We start from the raw sequence: 27,260 nt of genomic DNA, 5'->3' as shown, positions 1-27,260 counted from the left end.
GCTGCAGTTGCATTCTCTCTTCTCTCGTCCCGACGAAAGCGCTGGAAGCTAAGCAGGGAGGGATGGCACGGGCAAAGAAAATACGTCACGCGCGCCTTGTGACCTCTTTTTCTTTTATTCGAATACGTGGCTTTTTCAGTGAGATCGCGCGCGCACGCGTGGACAAGCGATGGCCTCCCGTGGCGATCTTTGTAACGACCGAGCGTGCCATGTTCAAATAAGAAAAATGGCTGATAGATGGGCTTACTAGGAGTGATTTTTTGGGCTTATTGCGTGATTTGTCGAGAGAAGGGAAAGCAATTTTCAGCTGACTTCGATAACTCAGCGTGAATTCCAGGCAGCGTGCTGCGCTATAGCATTTGGCTCGCGTGTTGCCTGGAGCCTCTACTGCCGACTGGCAGCGTTTTCTGACTGTGCTCAAAAAGTGTTGCAGGGCCCCTTTAAAAGGCCTGACCACACGGTACCCGTTGCAGCATGTCAGCGCGTCTTTTTGATGCGGCGCCACTCTCTCTCTTTATCGAGAGAGAGGTATCCATGCACCCTCTCTCTCTTTATGGAGAGAGGGGTGCGTGGCTACGCGATGCTGCGCATCCTCTCTCTCCATAGAGAAAGGGCATGGCACTGCGTTAAAGACACTCGGGTGCGTGTGGTGAGGCCTTAAATCGTCTGTCTGAGCTAGCGAAGCCGCAGCGTGACGTCAACGCCGGGAGTTCGACGCAGCTCGCCCCGAGCAGCTAACCGTAGAAAAACGATTGGCTGCTCCGGGCGAGGTGCGTCTAACAGAATATCGTCGTCACCGTCGTCATCACCATCACCACCACCAGCAGCAGCAGAATCATCATCATCATCATCATCATCATCAGCAGCAGCAGCAGCAGCAGCAGCAGCACCAGCAGCCTGACTACGCCCACTGCAGGGCAAATGCCACGTTTAGCCAATCAACCCGGTCCTGGGCTTGCAGCTTGCCACGTTGTGCCTACGAACTTGATGCCTAATCTTATCTACCCTGATGACCTTCTGTTTCCCACTCGTGCGTCTTCCTTCTCTTGGAACTCAATCACTTGCCCTCAACTTGACCTTCCTCGAGAGGAACGTGAAGCTGGGGACGGAAAGTAGATAATCTCAAAGCCAATCCGTTTATCACAGAATCAGAAGAGAAAATGATATGAAATGTCAACTAATCTCATGAAAAGAACAGGAAATAGCAGAAAACAGCAGGTGAAGACGAGAAACGAACACAAAAGAACAAAAGAATGGTTAATAAACATAAATAACACTCAGGTTAATCAGTGCCCCATAATAAGTATGCAGCTTTGATTTCTTTATATGTCTATGAATATTTTGACAAGGCACCTAACACACGCTGCGTAGTCTGCTGCAAACATTCTAAGGCCTATAATGCATCACATCGCTGGATATGTTATTGCATCTTCGCAGATAGCCACGAGACATGACTTCTAACAACGTGTACATTTTCTTTCATTCTCAAATAACACTTAGAGGGGAGACACCCGGTACTCGTGTTGCGAATTCTGTACACAACATGCTTGCGCTGGTTCTGCAGTGTCGGCAGTCGGGTGGGCACGTCAGATGGCGCGGCCACCGCAGTGGGCAGCCATGATGGATGGCAGAGGCCCCAAAGAGCTCGGGGCAACGCGTGACCATTTCGCATGCAGCCGGGGTCTCCTCTCCGTGGGGGACTTGACCGATGCTTTCTCCCGATCTGGTAGACCCATAGGCGCCCGCGGGGTTTTCCCATTAGGGGGAGGGGGGCTTACCATAGCGCCCCCCTCTCCCCTTCCATTGGTCGAGACTGAAAAAGAGGGAGCTTTGCAATCTATGCCGAAATAAAAGTAGATTGATGGCTTGCTTCTCACAACGACCTGCCTTTATTTGTCCCCAGATAACCGAGGGGTAATGATGAAGATCAAGGCGTTAGAACGGGCTAAATGATTTGTTGTCAAAGAAAAAGATGAAACGCAGCGGGAAATGCTAGACACAGGGAAAAGAAAACGACGGAACAAGCTCGCACTTACATCTGAAAGACATATGTATACTTGAAAGGCTAACTGCACTCGCGAACAACTTCTCTTGGCAATGAAGGAAAAGCTACTGGGGTGGAGCTATCGCACCTGGACTCCTCCGAGATGTAGTCCGGTTCAGCTAGCGTTTTGAATGATGGCCGTGTTCGAATAATAACATTGCGTAGCATTTGCTTCGTCAGCTGAGACAGCGATTTGGGAGTCGAATTCGTCTCAAGCTCATTCGGCGAGTCGTTGGAGTAGCTGGATGGCGATGATCGTTCACCGAAAGACGAAGACGCCATTTTAAATGTGAGCTGCTTGTAAAACGTGCGACGTTTCCACGTTCGAAGACATTATTAAATGACAGGCGATAAAGTAAGACAGAGATGAATATCTCATCGTTGCGTGCTGCGTCTGCTTATGAACAGCATCCCGTAGAAGACACAGCAATGTTGTTGCTTGTGATTTTCACGGAGACAACATGAAAGGAACTGTGGTATTATGTTCTTCAGCAGTGGCATTCGCGCACGTACTTGGCTCCGTAGCGTCGTCTTCATTGCCAAGGAAAGGTGTCCACGAGTGTGGTAACAGGCTGCGGCCATCTTGCACATGGGTAGACGACCATGCATAGCGATATACGAACCCTAACCTGCTTCCGTGAAGTTCAGAAAAGTCAACTCTTTGCGTCGTTCTAAAGTGCCAGCTTGTGCCGTCCTTCTCTTCTCACTGTGTCTTGTGCATTCAGCGTCGGGGACACACACTGCAGGATCCTGTGTGTCCTGTCGGCCCTCTTGTGGGTTTGCGTTCATACTCCACTGTCCTACAATATCGTCTTTCGTCGTAGTCATGAAGATTGGTTCATGTAGATATTTTACTACGATGGCGCGGAAAACCACTATGCGGAAAGAAGTACTTGCGTCTTCACTTTTTTGTCGTAGTCGCATTGCCTGCGCTACAGCAACGACTTCTTTGTTTGCCGTAGACATAACTGCAAAGGCCTATTGCAGACATTTATTGTACCCAGACTCTTCATTTGTACACAATCGCCATCATAATGCGTAGGTGTTGCATCCTCATCTTTGTCGTGTATGAGCATCATCATCGTAGGTTCATAGCTGTTGGTTGATGAGTTCTCAGGCCAAAGAAAGGTCATTCAAATTAAGGTCTTGTATAACAGAGCGCGCTCTGCATTACACACAAGAAAATCTACGCACCGGGTTGATTTAATTCACCTATAGTTGGTGCCTAACTTTCTTCCTCGACCACAAGCACCCACACAGTGCTTTTTAACGACTTCGAGACCGCTAGGACTCCGATTTTCGGGGCTCCGATAAGCGATAACGCACTAGAAATAGTGGGAAGATGCTAGAATAGCCAGAGCAATGGAATAGCCCGAGTAATAATAAAAAATAGGCTAGAATGAAACGAGCCAATTTAACCACCCGCGCTCTGGCGCGACCCAAGGACCAGCAATTTCACATCCTGCCACGTATGGACGTCGCAGTGTAAATCACAGTAGCATGTTGTTTTTATTGCCGATACATAAGTACAACCTCGCCTTCGCACGCACGTGCGTATTAAGTGTAGTGTGTGTATACCCATAATCGCACACCTTCTTATCTAGATCTTGGCGAGAGTGCCAGAAGGGAAAGCGCCCGAAATCGACGTGCGTGGGATGACGATCTCGTGGACAGCCTGCGGCCGCTTGAGACCGTATAGACCATCGCCAGATACGCGTGCGATGGTTTTGCACGCAATAAAGAACGAAAAAAAAGGCAGGAAGAAAGAAAGACGGAAACGTTCCACGTTAGGGACTTGCAGAGGCAACAAGGAAGAGATAAGCAAAGTTGTCGTTTAGATGCTTTCGCGATAATAGTGCGTAATCGATGTCCGCGTAAAGGTCATCGTGTGTTCGGAAGCGTATTAACGCGATAGCGTTAAAGAGCTCGTGTCGCAGAAAACCCGCCGCCGGCGTCGGCCCCGTTGGTTGTGTGCGAAAAATCGTCCGTGTGTCTGTGACGAAAATTCAAGTTACTGAGATAGCCGCGAGAGGCCGTTACTTCTTCACGCGTGCGCGCGCGATCACACCGACAAAGCTGCGCATTTGAAGAAAAAAAAAACAGATGCTGAAGGTCACGAGGCTCGGTAGTTTCTTTGCCCCACCCCTCCATGCTTAGCTTCCAGCGCTTTCGTCGGTACGAGATAAGATAGGATGCGATTGCAGCATGCGAGAAACCTTTGTAACTCCACTCGCACTGAACAAATTCTTAAAATTTTTGTGGCGTTGAATTCGTGAGGCAATAAGCTCTTCCAGTGAATTCATTCGATGGTTACCTAAAAAAAAAGTGTTTCGGGGCCCCTATAACGCATTTCGTTCGACAGGTGTCACGACGAAAACGAGCCCATTCGGCGATAATAGCGCACGCTGGTCCAATCTACTGTGTGCTTGTTTGTGTGCGTGCGTGTGTATGCATAACAAAACGTATGAATAGGTATGAACCTAGCGGTTCAAGGGTGCACTAAGGGCCGGATTTCGCTATCGCGTTCAACTCCTAAAGGCGAACCTTCAGGGTCACCCGATTTTTCGTTGCTTTCCGTGTGTCTTGATGATGTCGGATGGTTAGGGTTTACGGTGCGGCCGAAATCGAAACCAGGACTTCTAAGCCATCGGTTCCATCGCGATCATAGTGGTCGCGTTTTGGTGGAGGTGACATGCTGGAGGCCCACGTATGCTTTGTGACGTCAGCGCTCGTTTAGAAGCACGAGATGGCCAAGATTTGAGGAGCCCTCCACCAAGGCGTGCCTCGTGAAAATATTATCTGAAGTTTTACGTCCCAAAACCATGCTTTTTATTACGGGAGACGCTGTCGTCGAGGACACCGGCAATTTCGACCATCCGGTTGTTCCTTAAGCACCCGGGGTTTCTTTGAGGGCCCACTCAAACTTGGACTAACAAAAATTATTTCTCAACCGGACTCACTCGGACTCAGGCTCATCAAAACATTCTTCACTCGAACTCACACTCACGCACTCGTCGCCTGGCTGAATCGGACTGCATCTGCTGACCCGCAGGTCGCGGTATCGAACGCCAGCTGCAGCGCCTGCATTTCCGATGGGGGCGGAATTGTGGTAAGCCCATGTGCTCATACTTGGGTGCACGTTAAAGAACCCCAGGTGGTCGAAAGTTCCGGAGCCCTCCACTACGGCGTCTCTCGTAATCATATGGTGGTTTTGGGACGTTAAACCCCACAAATCAATCGATCTGACTTAATCGAAGTGAGTCGACTGACGAGTAAGCTGGTCGACATATGGCTGCGATTGTTATGTATTACTACGAGCGTTCTTTTCTATGTTTTATGTTGCCCACCTATTGCACGTGTAGATACTGCCTTGAGCAATACGCGCTACAATGTCAGAGAGCATTCCGGGTAGTTATCCGATCACCTGTTAGGATTGAACACGCGAACGCGTATACAGATGAGGTTTTTTTTTTTTTTTTTCGTGAGGCAACCCGGCCAGCAGAAATAACGCTCCAATGTTTGATGCCGCGTGTAAAGGGCCGATATGGCTTGGCCGCTGATCAGATTATCGACGGTTGACGTCCCGTTCGCCGATAAACGTCGACAACGTGTATTGCTTGTATACAGTGACGTTCAGTTTTCCGCGCGCGGGTTTGCCCAAAATACAAAAGCTCAGTCTTGAAACCGACGACTGCTCCCTTCCTGGGCGTCACTACCCCGGCGTGTCAAAATATCGCCCTCCTACGGCCCAATGCCGGCGACCTTATTGCGGCTTCGTTTGTCCTTCAGCCTTATAGCTCACCCGACCACCATTCTTTAACCATCTTACGTGCAGGGCAAAGGCGTTCAAGTTGCACACGCAATATTATACGCATGGCCTTCTACACGCCTCTTCCGGCATACTCGCGTAGCCAGCTTTGTCGCATGCTTCTCAAAATTCTACAGTTCTTCCTCGTTGCCCGCGAATGAGTACCGGCGAGAACTTGGTCGGTGGTTGGACTCCCTGGACCTGCGTGTACGTTCCCACAGAAATTATATGTAAATGTCAATCTCGCTTCAGCATGGTCAGCGTGATTGCGGAGGCGGCTCGTTCACTGTCAGTGTTGTATAGATGTCCGACTCCTATTGCTTGTGCATTATACCGTCGTGGGCTTGTCCATCAAATCGTAATTCTTTACGCACCTATGGTTACGAAGAAGGATATTGAAGTTAAACGTGCAATATTATACGTGTGCTCTTATCCACGCCATTTTCAGCCAACACAGTCAGTTCCTTGGCAATCTGCAATTGCAGCAGCTGCTCCTGGTAGCACGTAACGTAGTGCCACCGTAAGTTTGGTCGGCGATTGAATTCCGACCAGCCGAATTTGAACGTGCGGGTATTCACAAACGCTGGCTTGAGCTGAAGCCTTGCGCAGATCTTAAATTAGCGTGCAAGTGCTCGGCAATGCCTTACATGAACATGCAGCCTTTCAATATCGCATCTACATGTATCGCATTTTATCCGTGACGTACACCGTGTAAAATACAGCAGGAATGGAGGAAGTTCTTCATCCCGTGGTCAAACTAAAAACGATGCTTCAAAAGTTAAGTGTATCATCATCATTACCATTATCATCATCATCACTACCACCATCAGCAGCTGCAGTAGCAGCTTAACTACGCACTCTACAGGGCAAAGGCCTCTTTCATGTCCGCTGAAGAACCCGGTCGTGTGTTTTCGCTGTCACCTTATACGTGAAAACATTTAAATCTGATCTGCCCTCCTAATTTTCTGTCCCCTTCTTACACGTTTGCTTCTCTTGGAATCTAGTCAGGTACCCTTAAGTACAAGCGGTAATCCTTCCTACGGGCTACGTGCCCGGCACATGTCCATTCCATGCCATTGGTGGTCGGTCCATTCCACATCGTTCCACTCCATCGGTTTCAAGTGTCGAAGGATAGATTAAATTTCACGGATTAGGTATTTGTATGCAGCTTGCTGCATGATTTGTGAACAGTGTGGCCGTTTTATAAAAGTTATCCGGTGTCAACGCTTGCAATATTCTTACCACATCACAAACGATGGAGTATATTGTTGAGTTTGAATTGTACGCTTTGCCGGATTTCTCTTTTTTTTCGAAAACATATGAACGAGGTTTTACAGGATAGCCGTAACGAGTCAGCTTCAAATTTTGAAATCGTTCGTGACTGCGCTGAGTGCCTTTCAACTTCTGTGGAGTGGTTTTTGTATGTAGTGTAAAACATAAACATCCTCTTTAAAAAATCATACGTGCTTCTTGTTTACATGCTAATTGCGAATCACTAGTAAATATTTTTCTTAAGTGACTAGCATCAATAGCGATCTTACTTCACATCTGTGAATCCAACTACTTCTCTGAGTAAACTGCTATATATATATATATATATATATATATATATAGGTGTGTGTGTGTGTGTAGAGTAGGCCTACGTACCTCATAAACGTAGTTAGATTATTCAATTGTGTCCTCAGCATTTCCTATTGATAACCTTTTTTTCGTAAAAAGAAAACAAAAAAAAAATGAAAGTTTTTCAAGGATTCGGCTGTACGATATAGAGAGGAAGTTTATCAGTAACAAACTGTGGAGGCGTCGGAAGGCGCGCAAAGCCGAGTAAATCGTCAAACGCCTTTTTTTTTTCCCAATAGTGCGCGAATGTGCAGCACGTGCAAGCGTCCAACACCGATTACTGACTCTCGATCGCCTAATGGCAGGTCATTTAACTCGACCTACGAATCGCGTTGATCGTGGGCCGCCTAGCGGTCGCGTTCGCGGTTTCTTGGCAGACCGCACGGTGACATTACGCGCGAGTGACCCTGCTTCGACGCCAACGCTCGATATACGATTCACGTTCGCAAATGTCTGCCGCTCCACAAGGAGCTGTTTGTGCTCGCAAGGTGGTGAAGGTTTATTCGAAAGTTGGCTCGTTCTTGCACTGTGGTCAGGGTTTACACTTCGCCATCTCAAGTTGGCGCACTTGGTTGCTGCCATTTGGTTGTTGCATTTCATTGCTTCATTGATGGTCGTCGTTGTTGCCTGTGGCACACGTGTGTGAAGGTCCGAGTCCTGCATATTCAAGTCAGAAAGGAGCATTGCGCAATGTAAAAGAAAGAAAAAGGAAAAAAAAGAAAAGGAAAGAAAGAAAGAAAAAAGAGAAAAAGAAAGAGAGAAAGAAAGAAAGAAAGAAGAAAAGAAAGAAAAAAGAAAGAAAGAAAGCAAGAAAGAAAGAAATAAAAAAGAAAGAAAGAAAGAAAGAAAGAAAGGAAGAAAGAAAGAAAGAAAAAAGGAAGGTCGGGCACCCGTACGCTATGCTTCGTTGCCCCATTTTCCCCTTGCTAACTACTAACAATTGTGAGTTAAGAGTGCGTCTCTTTTGTTAGAAAACCAATATTTCTTGTCTCACAAATAAAAAGAAGAAGAAGCCATCCGAACCGGCTGTCAGTTAACAGGATTTACCCGGAATTGTGTGTATCCCACAACGTGCGACAAATGCCACGACACCATACATCTTGCTCATGTGGTCTGGCGTTGCTCCACGTTACGCAGCGACAAGTAAAATACTGAGGAACGATGGGACAAAGTTTGGCGCAGCACTACACTAGAGGGCCAATTATGGGCAGTCCAACGGGCCAGTGAAGCGACTGAAAGGCCAGGTTTTTTCGGTCCCAACGTGGGAAGGGCCCGTTTCAGACTAGGACACTATAGCACGACCTATTGCACCTCAGTAAAGTTCTTTCATCCATCATCCATCTATCCTGGATTCACCGCTCGAGTTTACTACACATAACAAATATTGTATTGACTGGATGCTCAGTTCACTGCTTACTACATACATACTTTTCTTGAAGCTCTCTCGGGCCGTTCATCGCTCATTTCATGCAACGCTCGTTTCCGAATCCTTCTTCTTCTCCCAGGACTCACTGCGACCTGCGCTAGCACCGACCTCTGGGCAGCTGCGCCCAGATTGGGCGTCCCTGCACCCAACCGTTCCTCGTGAGTCATTACACTCGCGCCGCACACGTCGACCGCTGCGCCCTCTTTTGTTTTCGGCCGTCTTCACTCGGTCGCCCGAACGAGCCGACCGGAGCGCAACTTTCGCACGGCAATTTAGCTCGCGCGCGCAAATAGGGGCACAAACAGTGCACCGTACAACGACTGTTTGGTGGTCGTGTTACGTATGCGCGCTCACGTTCGCCTATACCACGTTGATGAGCAAGCCTTTGTTGTACCCGCGTACGAGTGTGCGCGCATCTTTGTTAAGTACATAGATGGATGGAAATTTATGTGCACCGCATTTAATTACATGTGAGACTCCCGTATTGTGCACTACGCTTAGGTCTTGAGCCTTCTTTTTTGAGGAGTGTCAGCAATACAAGCTCAGCAACAACGTCGGATACATGATTGAAGAGCGGAAGAGTTTACACAGCACTTGATAATAAAAACAAACTAGACATGTTTGGCAACTGTTAATGCAGGCTTGCATTTGTCCTTGTCTAACCCATTCGTTCTTTTTTTCGTTCAGCGTCTCTTTTAATTGCGATACTAACTTATGCCATTTACGTGACAATGAAGCCCTTCTAAGCAACTCTAGGGGTATTCACAGGATGTGGAATTGTAGGATTGGGAACACTTCTCTTATTTCTCATTTCTTATGGAAGACGTGCCACAGGACGCATGAAGATTACTGAAGTATCACGTAAAAAGCTTTCACCTTTCCATATTGAGACCGGCTACTTCTCACCTTGATTGTTACCCAGTCGGTCATAACATTAGGTATGTCAACTCTGGCCTAATAGTTTTTCTTTCCTTAAAATATTTGGACAAGATCACTATTAGGAAATATCGTATGATTGCAATAATAGTTTAAGAACACATCGGAAGCACAGTTATTTATTTATTTACCTGCCACGGTTGTCTATAGTGGCTGAGGAACTCGGCTGCTGACCCGCAGGTCGCGGGATCAAATCCCGGCTGCGTTGGCAGCATTTTCGCCTCCAGCGAAAATGCTGTAGATTCGTGTGCCCATACTTGGGCGCGCATTAGGGAACCCCGGGTGGCTGAAATTTTTGGAGTCCTCCGCTACGGCTTCTCTCATAATCACATGATGGTGTTGGGACACTAAGCATCACAAATTATGGATATTCATTTGAATAATTCTTATACCTAGCGCTTTTTCATAATGCACATGAGTTCGTACATTTTATACGAAGTTACTGTATACATGTTCATAATGTTCATAGGAGGCTAATTGTTTTGTCCTATCAGATTTCCGAAATGAACTTGCCACACCCTTGTTCTACCTTTTAAACTCAGTCTCGATACGCATTTCTTGCCACAACAATAAAACGGCAGACACGTCTTGACGTCGAGGTATACGCGGCTGTATACGGCAACCGCTTTTAAACAGTACGTTTGGACACACGTACACACGTGCCCGCTTTCAGACTCCCACACACTCACCAACACACGCTCATACGCACGCTATACACTCATTACCAAGCCGAGCAAGTGTTCACCGACTTCATCTTCATCGACCCATAGTCACCAGCGTGCCCGAAAAAAAGAAAAATGAGATGGAGCATTCGAGGAGGGGAAGGTGGCAGATTTCGTCCTGACGCAAGCTATAGAACGGACCACTCCCACGGGGCTTGTCGTTGTCTGTTCTTCTTCACGTGCATCGCCAGAGCCAGAAGAAGCGCAGAGTTCATATCCATCGCTATTCTTCGCTCGTACGGACACACATACATACGTGATACGTGTAGCTGGGAGTGGCTCTTTTCGCATTCCTCACCCCCCCTGCCCCCTTCCCGGCTGACCATCATCAAGACGCCCACCTACGAGACCACACGTGGCCGTTAAGATGACCGAAACGGACGAACGGATGACCCTGCCGACTCCCACAGAGTGTGGTGTATGCACTGGAGATGTACGTATACACCTTCAGCGGGTATACCTCTATATGCGTCGCGTACAGTTCTCGTGGCCTTATATGTAGACTACAACCCCCTCGTCTCCCCCCCCCCCCTCTTCCCAACTCACAAACAATCTCACTCCCTCCGTTGGAATCTGTGGGAGGAGTGTAAGGGAGTGTTCTGGCCTATAACCACAATGGCGTGCTCGCCGATTCACTTTTGGAGTTCCCTTTTACGTATGCGGCATCTTAATGGCTCCTCCGTTGACTCCACTTCTGGCGGTTCCCTCGCGTTGCTTGTAAACTTTTATATCGTTCGGTGTTTCTATTCAATGTTCGGTGTCCGCCTCGTTTCTTTCCGAAGTGGACCAGCGAATCATCCCACTTTCTTGACGAGAGGTATATTCTTTTTTTCTTTCTTGCCGTCACTGTCATTGTTTTTTTCTGGTTCACGTGTGGCGTCAAAAGCAGCGTGAGGATGCGGTCAGCTGACTTAAGCACAGAATAGCCTCCTCTCTCTCTCTCACTCTTTCTCTCTCTCTACACCGTACACGGATATACCTAATACAGCGTCTTGAGGACCTGTTTACAAAGTGAAAGCGTGGGAAAAAGCGTCAAGAAACGGAGAAGACGTCCCAGTGTACGTGTCTGCCCTTGACGATGGATTCTTCAAGAGTATAGGGGTTTGGTTGGGTCCCAGTGCAGTAGAAACGAAATTCAGAATAGACATGGAAGCTCTACATTGTACCTCGTCGATACACCGCCCACCACTTCGCATTGAGACAAAAGGTTTTGTTTGGAGAGAAAAAGAAAGAGCAGGGGTAGGGGTTATTTGTTCTTATTTCGTTGCCAACCAGTGGGGATGGCTTTTGTGCACATTCTGCTCTGATCCCGGTGCTTTTTTTTTTGTTTTCAACAGCACGAAGTTCATGAGAGCGAGAGCTATATAAAGAGGGGAACATACACCTTTCTCGACTCGTGTATCTTGACCGCTACCACGTGGGTGCATGCAGTAATGAGCCAACGCCTCCTTGAGTGGGTGCAGCCTAAACGGCTCGAAGATACGTGGGAAAATCTGAGCGAAGACATGACGAGAGATAGATTGGAGAAATGGTATACCAGGACTCTGCGCTGACGCTGTGCGCACCTGCAGTTTTAAACCGTTTGTAAACCGTCAAAGCTGGAGACAACGACGACAACTGCTACTACTAACACTACGTGTACTACTGCTGCATGCCACCATACTTTATGCACTATATTGTTTCCGCGTGCTTCGAGTTGCTGACGGAATTCGAATTCGCGCTTCCAACTGCTGGTTTCCCAGTTAGCTCCATTGGCGGGGTGACCGCACTGTAATGGCGTTAGTCCTGGTTTCAATCCTCGGGGCATGACCATTTTTTTTATTTAGAAACTTTCCTTGTATTGTTTTTTTATCCCGAGAGAAACTGGCTCATACTCACAACGGGCATTAGCCATACACTGTCTATTCTGCTAAATTCGCATGCATAATTTTCTGCTTATTGCTGCCTACAAATTGGTCGATGTCAATTATCACTCTTTAACAGAAAATCTCTTAAACGTTCCTTTTGGGTCGATCGCACAGAACAATCATCTCAGTGGGTATGAGCGTGCATCTGTTCGGCCTACTAAAAGACTATCAACCATGCTACGAAAACTGGGCCAATCACTTTACTCATCACTGGTTCACTAAAAAGGAAGAAGCCACCAGCTATACCCCTTGGCTAATCCCGCTGACTAGGTATGAACCATATTTTCAAGGAAACGAACAAACAAACAAATAGCTTTACAAATTGCTGCGAAGCGACGGCGGTGAACCGTAGGCCCGAGTACGTAGGACTCGCTCGCTGTATTCCGTGCCGACCGTTTGTGCCCTCGCGATCTCCGACGTCAGCGTAGCTCTGGCTGACTGGGCTCGCCCTACGTCATTTGCTGACGCCGACCTCCGACGACAGTGTAGCTATGACCGACTGGACTTGCTCAACGCCACCTCCTGACGCCGACAAGAGCTCTCGCAAGTGGTGCACCGTCCTCGGACTCCTGTGACCGTGTTTCTATTTTTCCTATCTCTTCTATCTCTCGATATGTCTTCGCTCTCACCCTTTCACGCTTACTTCATCTCTTTCTTTCTCTCTACACCTTTATTCCTATCCTTTTAATCCGTCCTCACCCCCATCCCTGGTGAGCTACTGTTGAGGTGTCGCTCGCTGAAGCAGACAGTTACGGGGCTCACTTTTCTCTTCCTTTCTCTCTTAGAATCACTTAGTAGTAGTAGGTACAACGAGAGAACGCTATAGGGAACGGGAAAGTCAACGGCCGCTGCGGAAAGACCCTGAAGCCATGGAAGGCGTACGCCAGCGACGGCGTGCTCGTGGATCTGTGAGAGGTTCAAACGCCGTGTTTCAGCGCAAACTTCGGTCTCTGGAGTTCGGACAACAGTGTCTTGTCTACATGTAGTTATGTTTCGTAACACGAACTTCTTTGCACTGAGTATTAACGTGGAAACAATCTAGTGCCACCTGTAGCTAGGACCTAGAAACGATCTACAGGCGACAAGGTTAGTCTTCAGAATTGTCCTGTTTTGCGTGTTCAAGCATAGCGGCAATTTTTACTAACCCATCTGCCATTCTGCAGAATCTCATTTGCACTACTACTACTACTACTACTACTGCTACTACTACTGCTGCTACTACTACTACTACTACTACTACTACTACTACTACTACTACTACTACTACTACCACCACCACCACCACCACCACCACCACCATCACCATCACCACCACCACCACCACCACTACTACTACTGCGCGATCTTTTACAACAACCTCAACAACAACGCTAATGGTGAAGACAAGCGCCTTTTACGACACTCGCCAACATCACTGCAGCGCCACCAACCACAGACTGAATAATGTGTCTGGCGAACTGACCCGGCTTCATTACACGAAATTCAACAGACTCATCTCGAATTAGTAGATTGCGCATTTCTGGTTCACCGCAACAGTATGAAGGCCGCGCGTCAAGGCAAGTCACCTCGAACGCTACAAAATTCAATGTTCCGTCTGCTGCGGGCGAATAAAAAGTAAAAGCTACGTTGACTACACAATATGGCATTCTAAATCTTTCTTTTCCACTTGGTTTTTTCTTTGAGGCAAAACGAAAAATGCGGTGACTGCAAAGCTCGCAGCGGGGGCTTCGAACGGACGTGTCACCGAGTCCAAAAAGCGAGCAGCTTAGTGACCTTGGACGCGTTCGTGGACCTCGGCGCGGTCTTTTGTCAGGCTGTCACGGGTCGCACATGAATCACGTTTTCAGCAATCGAGTTCTGATAAACCGGCCCCGCTTCTGTGTGTGTCCTGTGTCGCCGCTCCTTCCGCCACGCGCACGTCTACTTTCCGTCGCATTTCTCGTGTCCAGTAATGCGCGTTAAGGGAACTGCCCAGAAAGGGTCAAGCGCTAAGAGGATTTCGCGAGCACGGCAAAGCGTGTTTTGGTGTTTCCGCTCTATGTAAGGAACTTATACCATATTGAAGCGAAGTTAACGACCACTCAAAAGAAGACTTCATGCTGTTCTATTCACCTTCTTATGGGATTCGATGACCGGGTCATTGTCCGAGATGATAATACTGCTGTCAAAGAGCACGTAATCACTGGATAGCGTAACGCGCACAGATTTTTGGCGGTCACCACTTTGATGGATCGCGACCGCTGTGGCACACACCTCCAAACGTGATAAACCATGAATAAATAAAGTGAGAAAAACAAACAGCGCGGACGTATACTGCAGGTCCAGTACAGCTTGCCACACGCAAGTTTAGGTGGTGCCAGTACATTTGTTTTCCGAATGCTCCATTATTTTAACATGGAGCCCCAAGTGACCACGCTGTTGCCTTGACAGAGAGAAGTTTACTATCGAAACGTTGCTACAGCGGCATTTCCTGTTAAACGAGTTCTTATTTAGTAAAGCTTCCTGTTGTTCCTTTGTTTAGATCTCAAGCAATCATGACGTTTTAGTTGAAGAAAGGGCACGGCGGTAGTGAGAGTACAGGAGGGCTGGAGCCCCCAGAGTTTTCGACGGTTCTGTTTGCCCCCCCCCCCCCCCTAAAAAAACAAGCAAACATAGTCAAAAGAAAACGCGTGAGTTACCCACCTTCCTACCCCCTTGGACGAACTCCCTTGTCGTGAGTGCCCTGCCCAAATGAAAAAAATCCTGGCGCTGCCCTTGAGTCTTCGCTTGGACGCGCAGTTCCAACCTCGACCAAGACAAGAGGATAGTGTCCGGCAACAGATGTCATGTTGCGTCACTACGCACTTATGATAGCATATCATAATTATGTGTCATTGAGTCGCTATTGTGAAATACGTGAATGAACATACAATTTTCACGCTACGCCAGAAACGTGGTACGTCTCTATGAGAAGCATGGCAGTGCCTAAGCGTCGCGTACGGCTGAAAACAACAGCCGGAAACGACGAAAAGAGATCAACGATAACAGGTACCACCATAAATCCAACAATGTTCACACGTTTTCGGTAGTCTTCTTGTCTGATCACTCGCACTGTCTAAAATATACGACGTTCTTCCTTCACTTTCAGCCCATACTTTATCACTCCGGAGCCTCACTCGTTTTTTCAACCTTCATAACAAGCTTACAGTTTTGTCCTGAAGTTTTTCTGCTTCTCTCGTGGTCTGTAGAAAAGGGTCCGTAAAAACAAAGGTTCGGTAACTGCACTGGCTATTTTCAGTGCAATGCTTACACAATAATAACGCTTAGGAATATGCCTCGATGAACAGGCAGGAGTGTCTGGAAAGGCATAGAAATGAATAGCACTTAATCGGTAAGGTTACTCGCCAATTTTTTCTAGATATACGCTTTTATAGAAACAGTTCTCTTTAACACCCTATTTGGGGTGTAAAAGTAGCACCCTTATTACGAGTGCTGTTTTTGGCGTACAACCCTCGCATGCGGCCCCACACTCCTTTTTAGCAAAGGCAATTTCATCATTACTTTTGTTTTCGTTTCACGAACTATGAAATTTTTTTGCTTCGGGAGTTTTCACCTTGAAGACATTGATACAATTTTTCCCTAGGACTATTGCTGACTGGAACTCTTTACCAATAAGTGCTTTTCAGTCCGAAGATATTGAAAAACAGCTTGAAACTTTTTTTGTTTAGTTCTGAATGATGTATCCATATGGTGTGTATTCGCAGTGCCCGAGTAATGTAGTTAGTTGACTTCTGCTGCGCATGAGTGTTCTGATCACTGTTTATGTGCCGTAACTCTGTTGTGCAAGTGCACTATAAGTTGTCTAATTAAGTGCTGTGACATTGTACTTTTTTGTTGTTTTTGCCCCTCCTGCTTGGGCCTAAGTATAGGCCTGCAGAACCTGTAAATAAATAAATAAATAAATAAATAAATAAATAAATTAAAGCGTTTCCACTGCGACTTCCAGCTTACTGTGCTTTTGCTAGGTGGACCCACCTGGCTGAGCTAGCGGGGTCTCCTGTCCCGTTCACCTGTTGCCACTTTTGGACTGTAATGAAGTTGTCACTCACTCACTCCCTCACTCACTCACCCATACCCCCACCCACCCACCCACCCACCCAGCCACTCGCGCGCTGTGGTGAAAAAATCATGAACATGAAGTCTTGCTGGAGCTATTGTTTCGACAAATGGGCCTGTCTTGATGAAGAAATGACCACTTATCCAAACTCAATCAGCAGTGACACCCCGTGTTCAAGCACATTCGTCACGTCAAGCGTCCGTGATCTCCTGAACTTCTGCGTTTCCGAACGCAGCTGCTTGTGTTGTCTTCACTTCCTCCAAATCAATATATTGCTACGTACCGTTGACATAGCGACCAACAAGACGAAAAAGGCAATGAGTAAAGATAGAGTTGCGCGACTTCTTCATATCGGCAGTGCTGCTTGACTAACCAGTCGTAAATACGTGTATGCGTATTCCCTCTAGTTACCGTCTTCCGAGTCTGTCTTCCCCGTAACATGATAATCTAACTCGTGTGAAAGAGTTTGCATCTGGAAAGCGTTCCCTCGGGAACCAACGCTGACCCTATTTTGAGCTGGCGAGAAACCGTAGAAAGAAATCCGTATCGCAGTACACGCACTATGCACAGGTTAGTGCACTACGGTATCAGTGGCTGCGTACGTGACTATTGGATGACTTCGATGCAACGAGGACACACACAGACAGAACGTCGTCGAATGCCAAAGAGTGCGAAGGATGCAATGGCGACTGATTCAGCCGTGGCGACAGGCAGAGACCTACATAGGCCGACGTACAGTCTGTTTCACACTTCGGGGATATCTTGGAGCGCCATGGCATCACGGTATACGGCCGGCGCTGCAGTCGCACGCCGGCAGCAGTTGGCGCATGCGCAGACCCTCGTGGGGCGTGGTGTAGAAGCGCATCGTCTGGGACATCGGTGCGCGCGGGCCACGATGTTGGGCAGCCTGCTGATTTCATCGTTGCTGCGGGAACTAGGCCGATATTCTGTACTGAACGTTGTTGCGGTGTCAACCTATCAGCCTTCGTTGGCGATAATGGGATTCTAGAAACTGTATATGACCGCGTACGTTGTTTGCTCTTTCGAAACGTCGTGATACTGATTGCGTTCACGTATATTTCTCTTTTTTTGTGTGTGCGCACCGCAGTATAAGCTGCAATGGGCAATGCCATAATTAGCATGTATACCGTGCTCGGTTATTTTCCGCTAAAGAAAAACGAAGCACTCAGCAACGACTGTCATGCAGCTATGCGGGTTCAGCAAAATAAAACAAACGAGAATGAGTTCAGGGAGAAAAGAGCAGGAGAGATATAATAAAATGAGGGAAGGGCAGGGAGGTTAACCAGAAATTGGAGCATCCGGTTCGCTACCCTGCACTAAGGGAAGGGAAAATGGGGAATAAAGATGAGAAAGAAAGCGATGAGCGAAATAGATGCGCGAAAAAGAAATTAAAAAAAAGTGAGCTGGGGTGTTTTAGGAATGTGTAGGTGAAGGTAACGGTCTCAACGGGCTTCTTGCCCCGCCGCAGTGGTCTAAGGTATCTCGGCTGCTGACCCACATGTTTCGGGATCGAATCCCGGCGGCAGTGGCTGCATTTTCGGATGGATTGTGCTCAGATTTGAGTGCACGTTAAAGGACCTGAGGTGGTGGAATTTTCCGGCATCCTCCCCGTACGGCTTCTCTCATAATCACATGGCGAGTTCGGGACGTTAAACCGGATATATCCAGCAATGAGCATGGTTCTTCTCGATGGCAGTTCATTACTTGAGGCAGCACTCACTCGCCGGTGCCGAAATGCACGCGCGAAGCTTTCAACTTCACCTAACACCCCGTCATGTCCCCAGCGGCAGCAAAGACGGCGCTAATTTTGAAAGGCAGTGAGCCGTATACTGTGACACGATGAGCAATATCCGCCCAGTTCCTGCTGCAACGATGAAATTTGTCCAATGCATGACAAAGCTGACGACGCCGTTCAACTGTTCAACACAATGCCCCCTTAAGACTGCGCATGCGCCAACTGGTATCGGCGCGTTCACGTTGCCCTCAGTATCGTCGATAGATATACGCGCTAGGAAAACTGGAAGATAAACTATAGTGCCCGTTGGGACGCCCTTCAATTGAACGTGTGCTTTTAGCATTGCTCTATAATCGTTTCTATACGCTTACGCAGACTGCCGCGCTCTCCTGTGAGACATTACGTCGTCACTCTTAAAGAAATGGTCGGTGCCCTGTGGCACTGCAGGCATCGAACCCAGCACCTCTCGCCTTGAACGGGGATGCTCTGTCACTGACCGGCAAAGCGGGAAGAGTGCTGTAGAATACGTTCTACATCCTTTACGGCACGCGGAGGGCAGTCGTTGTCGTCACTCTCCAGGAAAGTGATAAAGCGAAAGAGCAGAAAAAAAAGGGGGGAGAGTTTTTGTGACTGACCGGGTGGTGGATACGTGAAAGAACTTACTCTTGGACGGCTCCAAACAAAAGAAATCAGTCTCACCTTCGTTTCTTCAGTTGGTCACGCAGATAAAGCTCCGTCATTTCTAAAGCGAGGCCCCCCTTTTTTTTTCTATCGTGCGACTTGTACTCTTATTTTTAACCGCTAGCGTGTGCAGTGCGTGCTGGTGTTTTCGCATTCGCGGGAGCGCCTATATGGTCCAGCGGTTCGCGGAAGCCCGACTTCCCTAAGAAAGAAATGCTGCCATTGTTTCTTTCACGGCCACGGCGTTGTAAAAGACAAGCCACGCCTTGTGTGGCGTGCGAAAGTGTTGCTATCTATACTGGCCGGCCGAGAGTGGACGGCGCAGTGGAGTTGTAGAAAGTTTAAAGTGGAGGACCAGCTGTTTGGTTTTGCCTGCGGCTTACAGGGACATGCGGATGGTGCTAGAAAAGCACGAAGTTCTTTGTTCGTACTTTGTCGAGTGACGACAGACTTGCAGTATGAATTACTTTTCCGAAATCGTGTTGCGCTTTCTCCACGACATGTTGTGTTGACCACATGTATAGATGCACGCCATGTGTTGGCTGTTGACGCATGTGCAGAAATGCATTTTGTCTCGTTTTGGGTAGTTCCGCGCTTCACTTTTTTCCACTTCTACCCCCCCCCCCCCGTTTTTTTCAGTGGAAATGTGTTTTGCGCCTCAGTCTACTGTATACCATAAACACTGCACGCACCAACTCACCCGAAAAGCAAGTCCTTTATAAATGGCACCTTCACAGCTGGCGCTTTGTAATGAAAACCCCTCCACCACTTCTGAAGTCGCAGTTAACGCACCTTTAATACGCCGGAAAAACTTCGCGAATGATTCACACTCAAGCTGCAGAGCAGTTTCAAGATCAGTGTCTCCGGATGAAGAGTGCCATACGATGATGATCGTGCAGAGATAACCAAGAAGTGCCCGATACATACTCGCAATATGGACATATTAGAGAATTCGCCATGCACCTATAGTCCTCGGGACATTGACAAGTGCATGAGGCATGCATGAGCTGTGGCTCGGTTTATTGAAAAACGAGTGATGTCGACTGCGGGGTTCAATAATCAACTAGACGTTATGTGTAAGACACCTAAGCAACGATAATTTACAGAAATGATCACCTAATGGTACATTAATTAGCTTGCATCGGTCCAACGAAGGAATGCTCAGAGTGAAGCTGTAGCTTTTCATTTCGACAAGGGTACTTTCCTTCATATGGGCAACAAATTCTGGCTGGAAAAAATAAAAAAAAAGTGTCTCGTGATTTTTTCACGCACGAAGATATATTGGAAGGCCGAAGAATGTCATTAGACCGAGGAATGTCGGCAGGCCAAAATTGTTCTTGTTCTTGTTGACCTTCTCTTGTGGCTCACACCTACTGTGAGGGATTGGACAATAATTGAGTGGTCTTATAAAATCATATTTGATTTGACAGTAAACAAATTTACAAAGCTAGCCCTGTTCGCGCGTGAAAGTCGCCAAAGCTGTGGCTTGCCTTCCTGCAGCTGCTTGGTCATCGTCTCGCATTGTTCCCTACAAGAAGAATCGACAGTCAGGGCTCTTCGCGAATATCCCATCTATAGTGTAGGTCACGTCCGCAACTTTAGCGCTTGTAGAGCTTCACTTGTAAATAAAAGCTGGTGTAGTTTCGTTTTTGTTTGTGTGCACTTGACCATGTTCGGTTTTTTTTTTTAAACCAACTGACCCCAAAGTAGGAGACTGGCGGGATTCGACCTACGGGACCAATTAAGCGAATCTACACGCTGCGTCCCAGATTTCGAAGCAATTCCACTGTTGAGGTCTGTTCGTGCATGCAGTGTATGACATCGTAACGCATAACTAAGTTTCGATACCTTACTTCGGAATTTTTGTCGATGACTTTTATTAATTAAGTAACCGAAATAAAGCCGTGGCAGAAGAGAAAGAGCACCAGAATGTCGTCGTTACCGAGGCTTCCATCGTTTCATCACACATGTGAGAAAGAATATGGTTCCGTAGTCTATTTTGAAACTTTAGAAAAATATGGTGATGCGCTCTCAACGGTGCAATACCTGCATAGGTGTCTAGACGGGCGTGGACGTTTCAGTCTACAAAAGTGTGTAATTGACAACGTGTATTTTGAAGGTGCTCCAAGCATCGAACGTTCATACAGGTTTCATCGCTATATAATTATAAAAAAAACATTAAATGGCTCCTGCGGAACTATATTCGAAAAATGCATAGCTCCGAAAAAACCATATCCTTTCTGTCTATAGCTTTTCTCTTCTCAAGCGGCGTTTCTCAGAATAGGCTGCTTTATTTCTCTGGCTTTTCGTTAAACGTTGTGCAGCGCTAAAGAAGTCAAAAGAGGAAATTCTCGTGCGTCCGGGGTTTCTTTACGTTTTTTCCTGGCTTCGTCCTTTTGCCGTCTCTACTTCGCGCCTCGGCTACAGGGCTTTCTCCACGACTCCGCTTTGCCCGAATCATATGTACGCTTCCAAAAAGACACACCTACGTAATTTGAGGATCCTGGAAAGATGAACAATAGGCCGGATATTTCACGGTGGACCGCGGATCAAACCTCCTGCTACTTATGTAGTGCAACGCGAGGCTTCCTGCAATTCTCGTCTCGACGTAGCTATCTAAACGCTCCTCGGCCATATTCTCGTATGAACACTGCTATTTACGTATGAACGTAGATAGCAGTGTCGTAATTTAAAAGTCTGTACGATTATTGAGAAATATAGATGCAGCTGTGAGAACTCAAGAGGAAGGTAGGTGGAAGCCAAGCGAAATAGGAGAAGGCAGGGAAGTTAGCCAGAAAGACTTCAGGTTGGCAACCCTAGACTGGGGGATAAAAGAACGGCAATAAAAAAAAATGCGAAAGGAGGGAAGAGAAGGAAAAGAAGAAAAGGAAAGAGAAAAGAATGGGAGAGAAAGCAGGATATATCTTGTATATTCTGAAATACCGTGTCCCTGTATGTGTCAAGGCTTTTGAGAATACGGGGACGTATGCACACACACACACACACACACACACACACATACATACACACATACATACACATACATACATACATACATACATACATACATACATACATACATACATACATACATACATACATACATACATACATACATACATACACAAACACTCAGTCGACCTTAGCTCAGGGTTGTGAGGTGTCCGCCGCGACCGGTACACACATACGGGGACCAGGCTTGTGGTATCGGTCGTATCGGTTGCGTGACCTGAAGTGCAAAACAAGGCCCCTCCCCTTCCCAAAACTTTGTCACTCCCCCCAACGATGCAATGTTAGAAAGGTTTCAACTCCCGCCGTCCACGTTAAGATTCGCTCTTTCCTATACCGCTTATTCTGGACGCCCGCCCTGAAGCTCAGACCGTCCTTAACTGTCATTTATCTATCCATCTATCGTTTTCGTTCATCACTCCCTGTTTCTTTGTTTAGCTCAATCTACGTGTTCGCGTTTGCCCGCGGCTATTCTCTTCAACATGCTAGGGGGGTCTCTGTACACGTACCTTTATACAGCAAGCGTAAACCGGCCACGGCTACGGACACTGAACGATGGAAAGGGAGGGGAGGGGTCGCTTTAATGTCGGGTACCGTACGTGTGTGCTCGGCGTTTTCTTCGTCGCTTGTTGCTCTCGCGAAGCGCACGTAGTGACACCGTTCCCACGAGAGCATCGGCGAGGGGGTGGAGTGACGACTGCGTGTTGTACACGCTGGAGGCGCCGATGAGGACCTTGCGTGGGGCGTACGCTATGGTCTAGACATAGGGGAAGGTACCACTCTCCGCAGCAGTTGATCGCACGTCTAAAAAAAGACGCAATGTAGCCGACTCTAGTAACCGCGTGACGGAGAGCCACTTCTCATGTGGACATGTGTTACCCCTCACAAGCCTTGCGAGTCTCCAAACCGACGATGAAGATATGTCGTGACGAGACTATGGGACGCACGTTCTGATTGACGCTTTCTGACGTCTTCCTCTCTGGTCCAGTACAGCTGCGACGCGGGAAGTGTGGTAGTAGAGTTGTCACACGATGACCGTGGGCTCGCTCAGGACATCGTCGCTGTCCCGTTGACCGCTGATTCGAGTTTGATTGAGTGAGCGTGGTCCGAGGCGACGAGAAAGTCGCGTGTGGAAGGCATTATAACGGCTCGCGTTCCTGTGCCCTGACTCTGTACTCTCACGTAGGCTTTCGTTCGGACTACAGCTTCAAAAAAAAGAAACCAGGCCTATTGTCGGACGTCGAACCTAGGAAAAGCCGCAGTTGATGTCTGTGTTAAGGGGAAACAATGTACGTCCGTACACGCCGTAAACTTCTTGAATCTCTGTATATCGCGTGCTCTCCGCTGCATGCGATCGTGTAGACGGCAACAAATTTTACAGACCTGAAACACTAATAGGTCAAGGCCCTCTACTTTAAACATTTTATGGGCTGCGTAAAGAAAAGTCCTTCTCTTTCTTTCAGAAAATGACGTAATATCTATAAAACTAATTTAGGTTACCTTCCAATTTCTATAGCGCTTTCTAAGATAGCATAACCGAACTGCACATTTGTCCATCTGTCGTTCAAAAGCCAAACAAGGGGACGCAAACGAATGTGGTTGCCGAGTCTCTTCATTGCAATTTTGAGTGGTTCATATTATTGGGAAAGGATTCTTTCCACAGTGTCAAGAGACATATATTGATTTAGAAAAAAATGTAGAAAGTTGAACATCCACAGTACTTATAGTGACTGTTGTTAGACTACGCACGTTAACGTACAGTGCTATTCCGTGCAGAATCTCCAGCACTTTTGCGTTGGCGCTCAGGGATATAGCTCACATGTATAACCAGTCCCATGTTTGATCTTAAAAGACCGATATATACAGTTTAGCATGTATACGCGTAATAGTGACTGTTTAAAGACTACGCATGTTATCGTACCGTGATATTATGTGGAGAATCTGTCTATAGTATCAAGACGCACCACTGCTGCGTTTGCACCCAATAATGTCGTCCGCTTGAATACCGGTTCCGTGTTTCATTGAAAAAATTACGCCGTCCCCCGCTAGAGGGCGCCATGTATAGATGCGAAGCAGCGGGTGCTAACGCTTACACTGAAGGCGACTTTGACACTTGCGCTCATTGCGGCGTTGCGCAGGAGAAAAACATGTGGAGGAGCAAAGCACGCAGTGATGGACCGGCGTTTCCTACTAGAAAATGCCAATCGCTGCTAATAGGCAGTGAGAGACAGAGGACTCCGATTGGACACAGAGAGCCGCAATCCGCTTTCAGTTAACGCGCACGCTGAGGATTTCATTGTTTATCAACGAACAGGAGAAATCTCCCACCGGCACTACCTTGGAGGTCAATATCCAGTGCTTATACATACGGGGTGGCCAGTGAATGGTTGTGCAGCGCGAGCAGTGGGTTTTTTCGATCAAGAAACTCGCTAGCAGACGCTGCCTGCGACGGCGTTGCGAAGCGAGAGAGGGGGAGCATAGGAGAGGAGAGAGAGGGAGGGGACGCGCATTCGCCAATGGGGGTGTAAACATCGCGGGTAAGAAAGCCTAGAGGAGAGAGAGGAGGAGCAGAGCAAGCAAGCGGTACGAGAGAAGTGGAGAGAGGCACGAGCAGCTGTTGGAGAGGGTGACGGAGGCCAGTTGCGCATGCGTAGTAGTGTGAGTGCGGATGCCGCCGACGCCGCTGAACACAGCTCTTAGCAAGAGACGATTCGCATCGAGAACATATAAAAGGTTCTACGTGCACAAGCGTTATACTGACTTTTTATAGGCTACGCAGGTTAAGGTTTCGGGATGTCAAGTGGAGAATATGTGTAGTATCGAGACCTACCACTTTTGCTCTATGCGCGGCAGCGATGTGGTCCGCGTTATAGTGGTCCCATTGAAACACCCCTAAATTTGCTCTCTTTATTGCCTTGTTCCTTTGCATCCAACTGCCGCTCTGTGCTCCCATAATTAGATTCAGCGAGCAACTAGCCGCACCCCGGTGTAATTAACCACACACGCCCTTGTATGCGAGCCGGCGCAGAACTGGGAGCGTCGCTTTGAATAACGACTCTCGGCATACGCAGTCTCCCATAAAGGAGTTGGCGAGCTCCTACAAAGATGGCGGAGTGGTCTTGCTTCCTGCCTTGGGACAGGAAGCAACTTCTTTCTTGATCATATCCAGGTCCTGTCACCTGCGGCTATGATCGTCAACATGCACACTCGTAAGCACACACACAAAAGCACGCAGAGAGAGAGAGAGAGAGAGAGAGAGAGAGAGCGACAGACAGACTTCTATATCGGACACCACAACTTATTTCTTATTTCCTGGCCATGTTTTCTATGGTCATGATTCTTAATAAATGCACACACATAAACGTACATATTATAACTGATGCTCTATGGCACATATGAAACGCGCATATATTCTCCATAAGGAAAGACATAGTGTCACCTTTCGGTGTGAGGCGTAGCGTACTAATGTCTCACCGGTTCAGTTGCTCGTGCAATTTGTGAGCCGTGTTCTCACGCAGCGGAAGCGACGGCGTAACGCGATCCTGCTTCCTCTTTCATAATGGCTGTGGACGTCGAAACGGTGTTACGAGGGAGTAATGTCACCGCCTCAGCCCCCTTTAACACCGCCACGGAGATGAAGAAACATTGTCGCCGTCTGGAGGAAAGGTATCGCCGGTCAGGGATACGAATAGAGTGCGACTAACCTTGTCGATATTCTCGCGCGGTTTGTGACGGTGAAGCGAGCAAAACGCAGCCTGCAGCCGGAGAACATGAAACGTTTTGTTTCGCACCACACACCACACTCTCTCGCACCACATGGGGCGAGGATAAGCGCGCGCGCCCGCAGCTGTTGCTATGAGAGAGGGAGTGAGAGCGGAAAGATAATACATGCCGGCGCGCGGTCGCCGCGGACTACGCCGGATGCCTGACATAGCGTGACTATAAAATGTATTCGCATTCAAAAGTTGAATGCTCCCGCTGCGACTGTTAGCGGCATTGAACTAAGGCTTCTGGTGTGTGCCTAAAACAGGCTAAGAACGCGTATACTGCTGAGTTCGACATAATGCAATCGCAAATTACCGGAAAGTTGATAATTTTCTAAGACCTAGTTTCCTCTGAACCCTTTATGTCGACTGTGCATGCATACTTTCTATGTATGCATTAATAACTCACTTCTGCATTTGCTGCCATATGATCAATTGACATACGTAAACTTAGCTATCAGTGCTCATTGCGCGTGACTAGAATCTGTGACGTATGCTTTGTGCATGGTCTACCGTAGTTGTGACCTGCAAAATGCTCCAAGTCGGTGGAGTGTACTCTTGCGTGATCGTTTTACAACTTTACACGGCACGCGGTACTTGTTCCTTAAACGCGTTATACTTAATATGAAGCTGACGGAAGTGTCAGTGAACTTCAGGTTATTATCTATGAAACAGCTGACTTCGTCAACAAAGCTATGTTGGAACATCCAACTGCTGGCATAGCTTACACACGTGACAGACGGGAAAAAGTGAAGTACTTTGAAGTAAACCTCTTTTGTCGCCAAAAGGGATCATTTACAGAAATGCCCTTGCGTCGATGACACACAGCACCAGACACTGCAACTGCCACTGTGGTCATAGGAACCGTACAGCCGCTGCCAACGCGGTGCTAGTGACGTCAGGCGGGCGTTTGAGAGTACGCCTTTCCAGGTCTAAAAGTAGATGCAGGATGTGTTTTGCCGAAAAGGATCTTTGCCGGAAAGGAGTTAACTCTTTTACCGTGTGTCACTGCGCCCGAACGGTTTTCTGGAAGATGTCCCCTTGTATAAACTACTTTAGGACGCCCGTGTATCACGGGTATTATAGCGGCACGTACTAGAAACTCTGTTCTAAACGACTGAACTGTTGAAAGTTTAGGCAGACTAAGGTAGTCCTTGAATGAATGCTACGGCATTAAAAAAAAGACTCGAAACGTGATGTTCTTCTTTTGTCTACACGCAGGCCAGCCCAAGGCCTCCGTACCTGACCGCCACGGATTACGTGTTCTACGTGAAGCGACAGACGCAGCGGGAGAACAACAACCACCACAACCACCACAGTCACCAAAATGGCGGAGGTAGATCGCTGACGTCCTCCGGCGGCGGCGACCAACCGGCTCTCAGCCCGGAGGACGCCATGGTGGAGCTGACAAACTTCACGGAGCTCATGCGCCGGCTCAAGGAGGACTTGCGCTCTTCCTACAGCAGGTAACAACTCTTTACTAATATGCCA

General features: G+C 47.7%; 1 protein-coding gene across 2 annotated transcripts in view; it reads left to right on the top strand.

The window, feature by feature from the left end:
- The window catches only part of mwh (multiple wing hairs), a 199,139-nt gene that overhangs the window by 132,102 nt on the left and 39,777 nt on the right, over positions 1-27,260 (top strand). For both annotated transcript variants that reach the window (XM_037430643.2, XM_075868855.1), the window contains exon 3: positions 26,991-27,235. In XM_037430643.2, the coding sequence (XP_037286540.2) occupies positions 26,991-27,235 (245 nt within the window). The remainder of the gene's footprint in view (positions 1-26,990; positions 27,236-27,260) is intronic.

The sequence above is a fragment of the Rhipicephalus microplus genome, chromosome 7, assembly GCF_043290135.1.
Source record: "Rhipicephalus microplus isolate Deutch F79 chromosome 7, USDA_Rmic, whole genome shotgun sequence".
In the NCBI taxonomy this organism is placed as follows: domain Eukaryota; kingdom Metazoa; phylum Arthropoda; class Arachnida; order Ixodida; family Ixodidae; genus Rhipicephalus; species Rhipicephalus microplus.
Note: the sequence above shows the minus strand (reverse complement) of the source record. Positions and strands in the feature narration are given on the sequence as shown.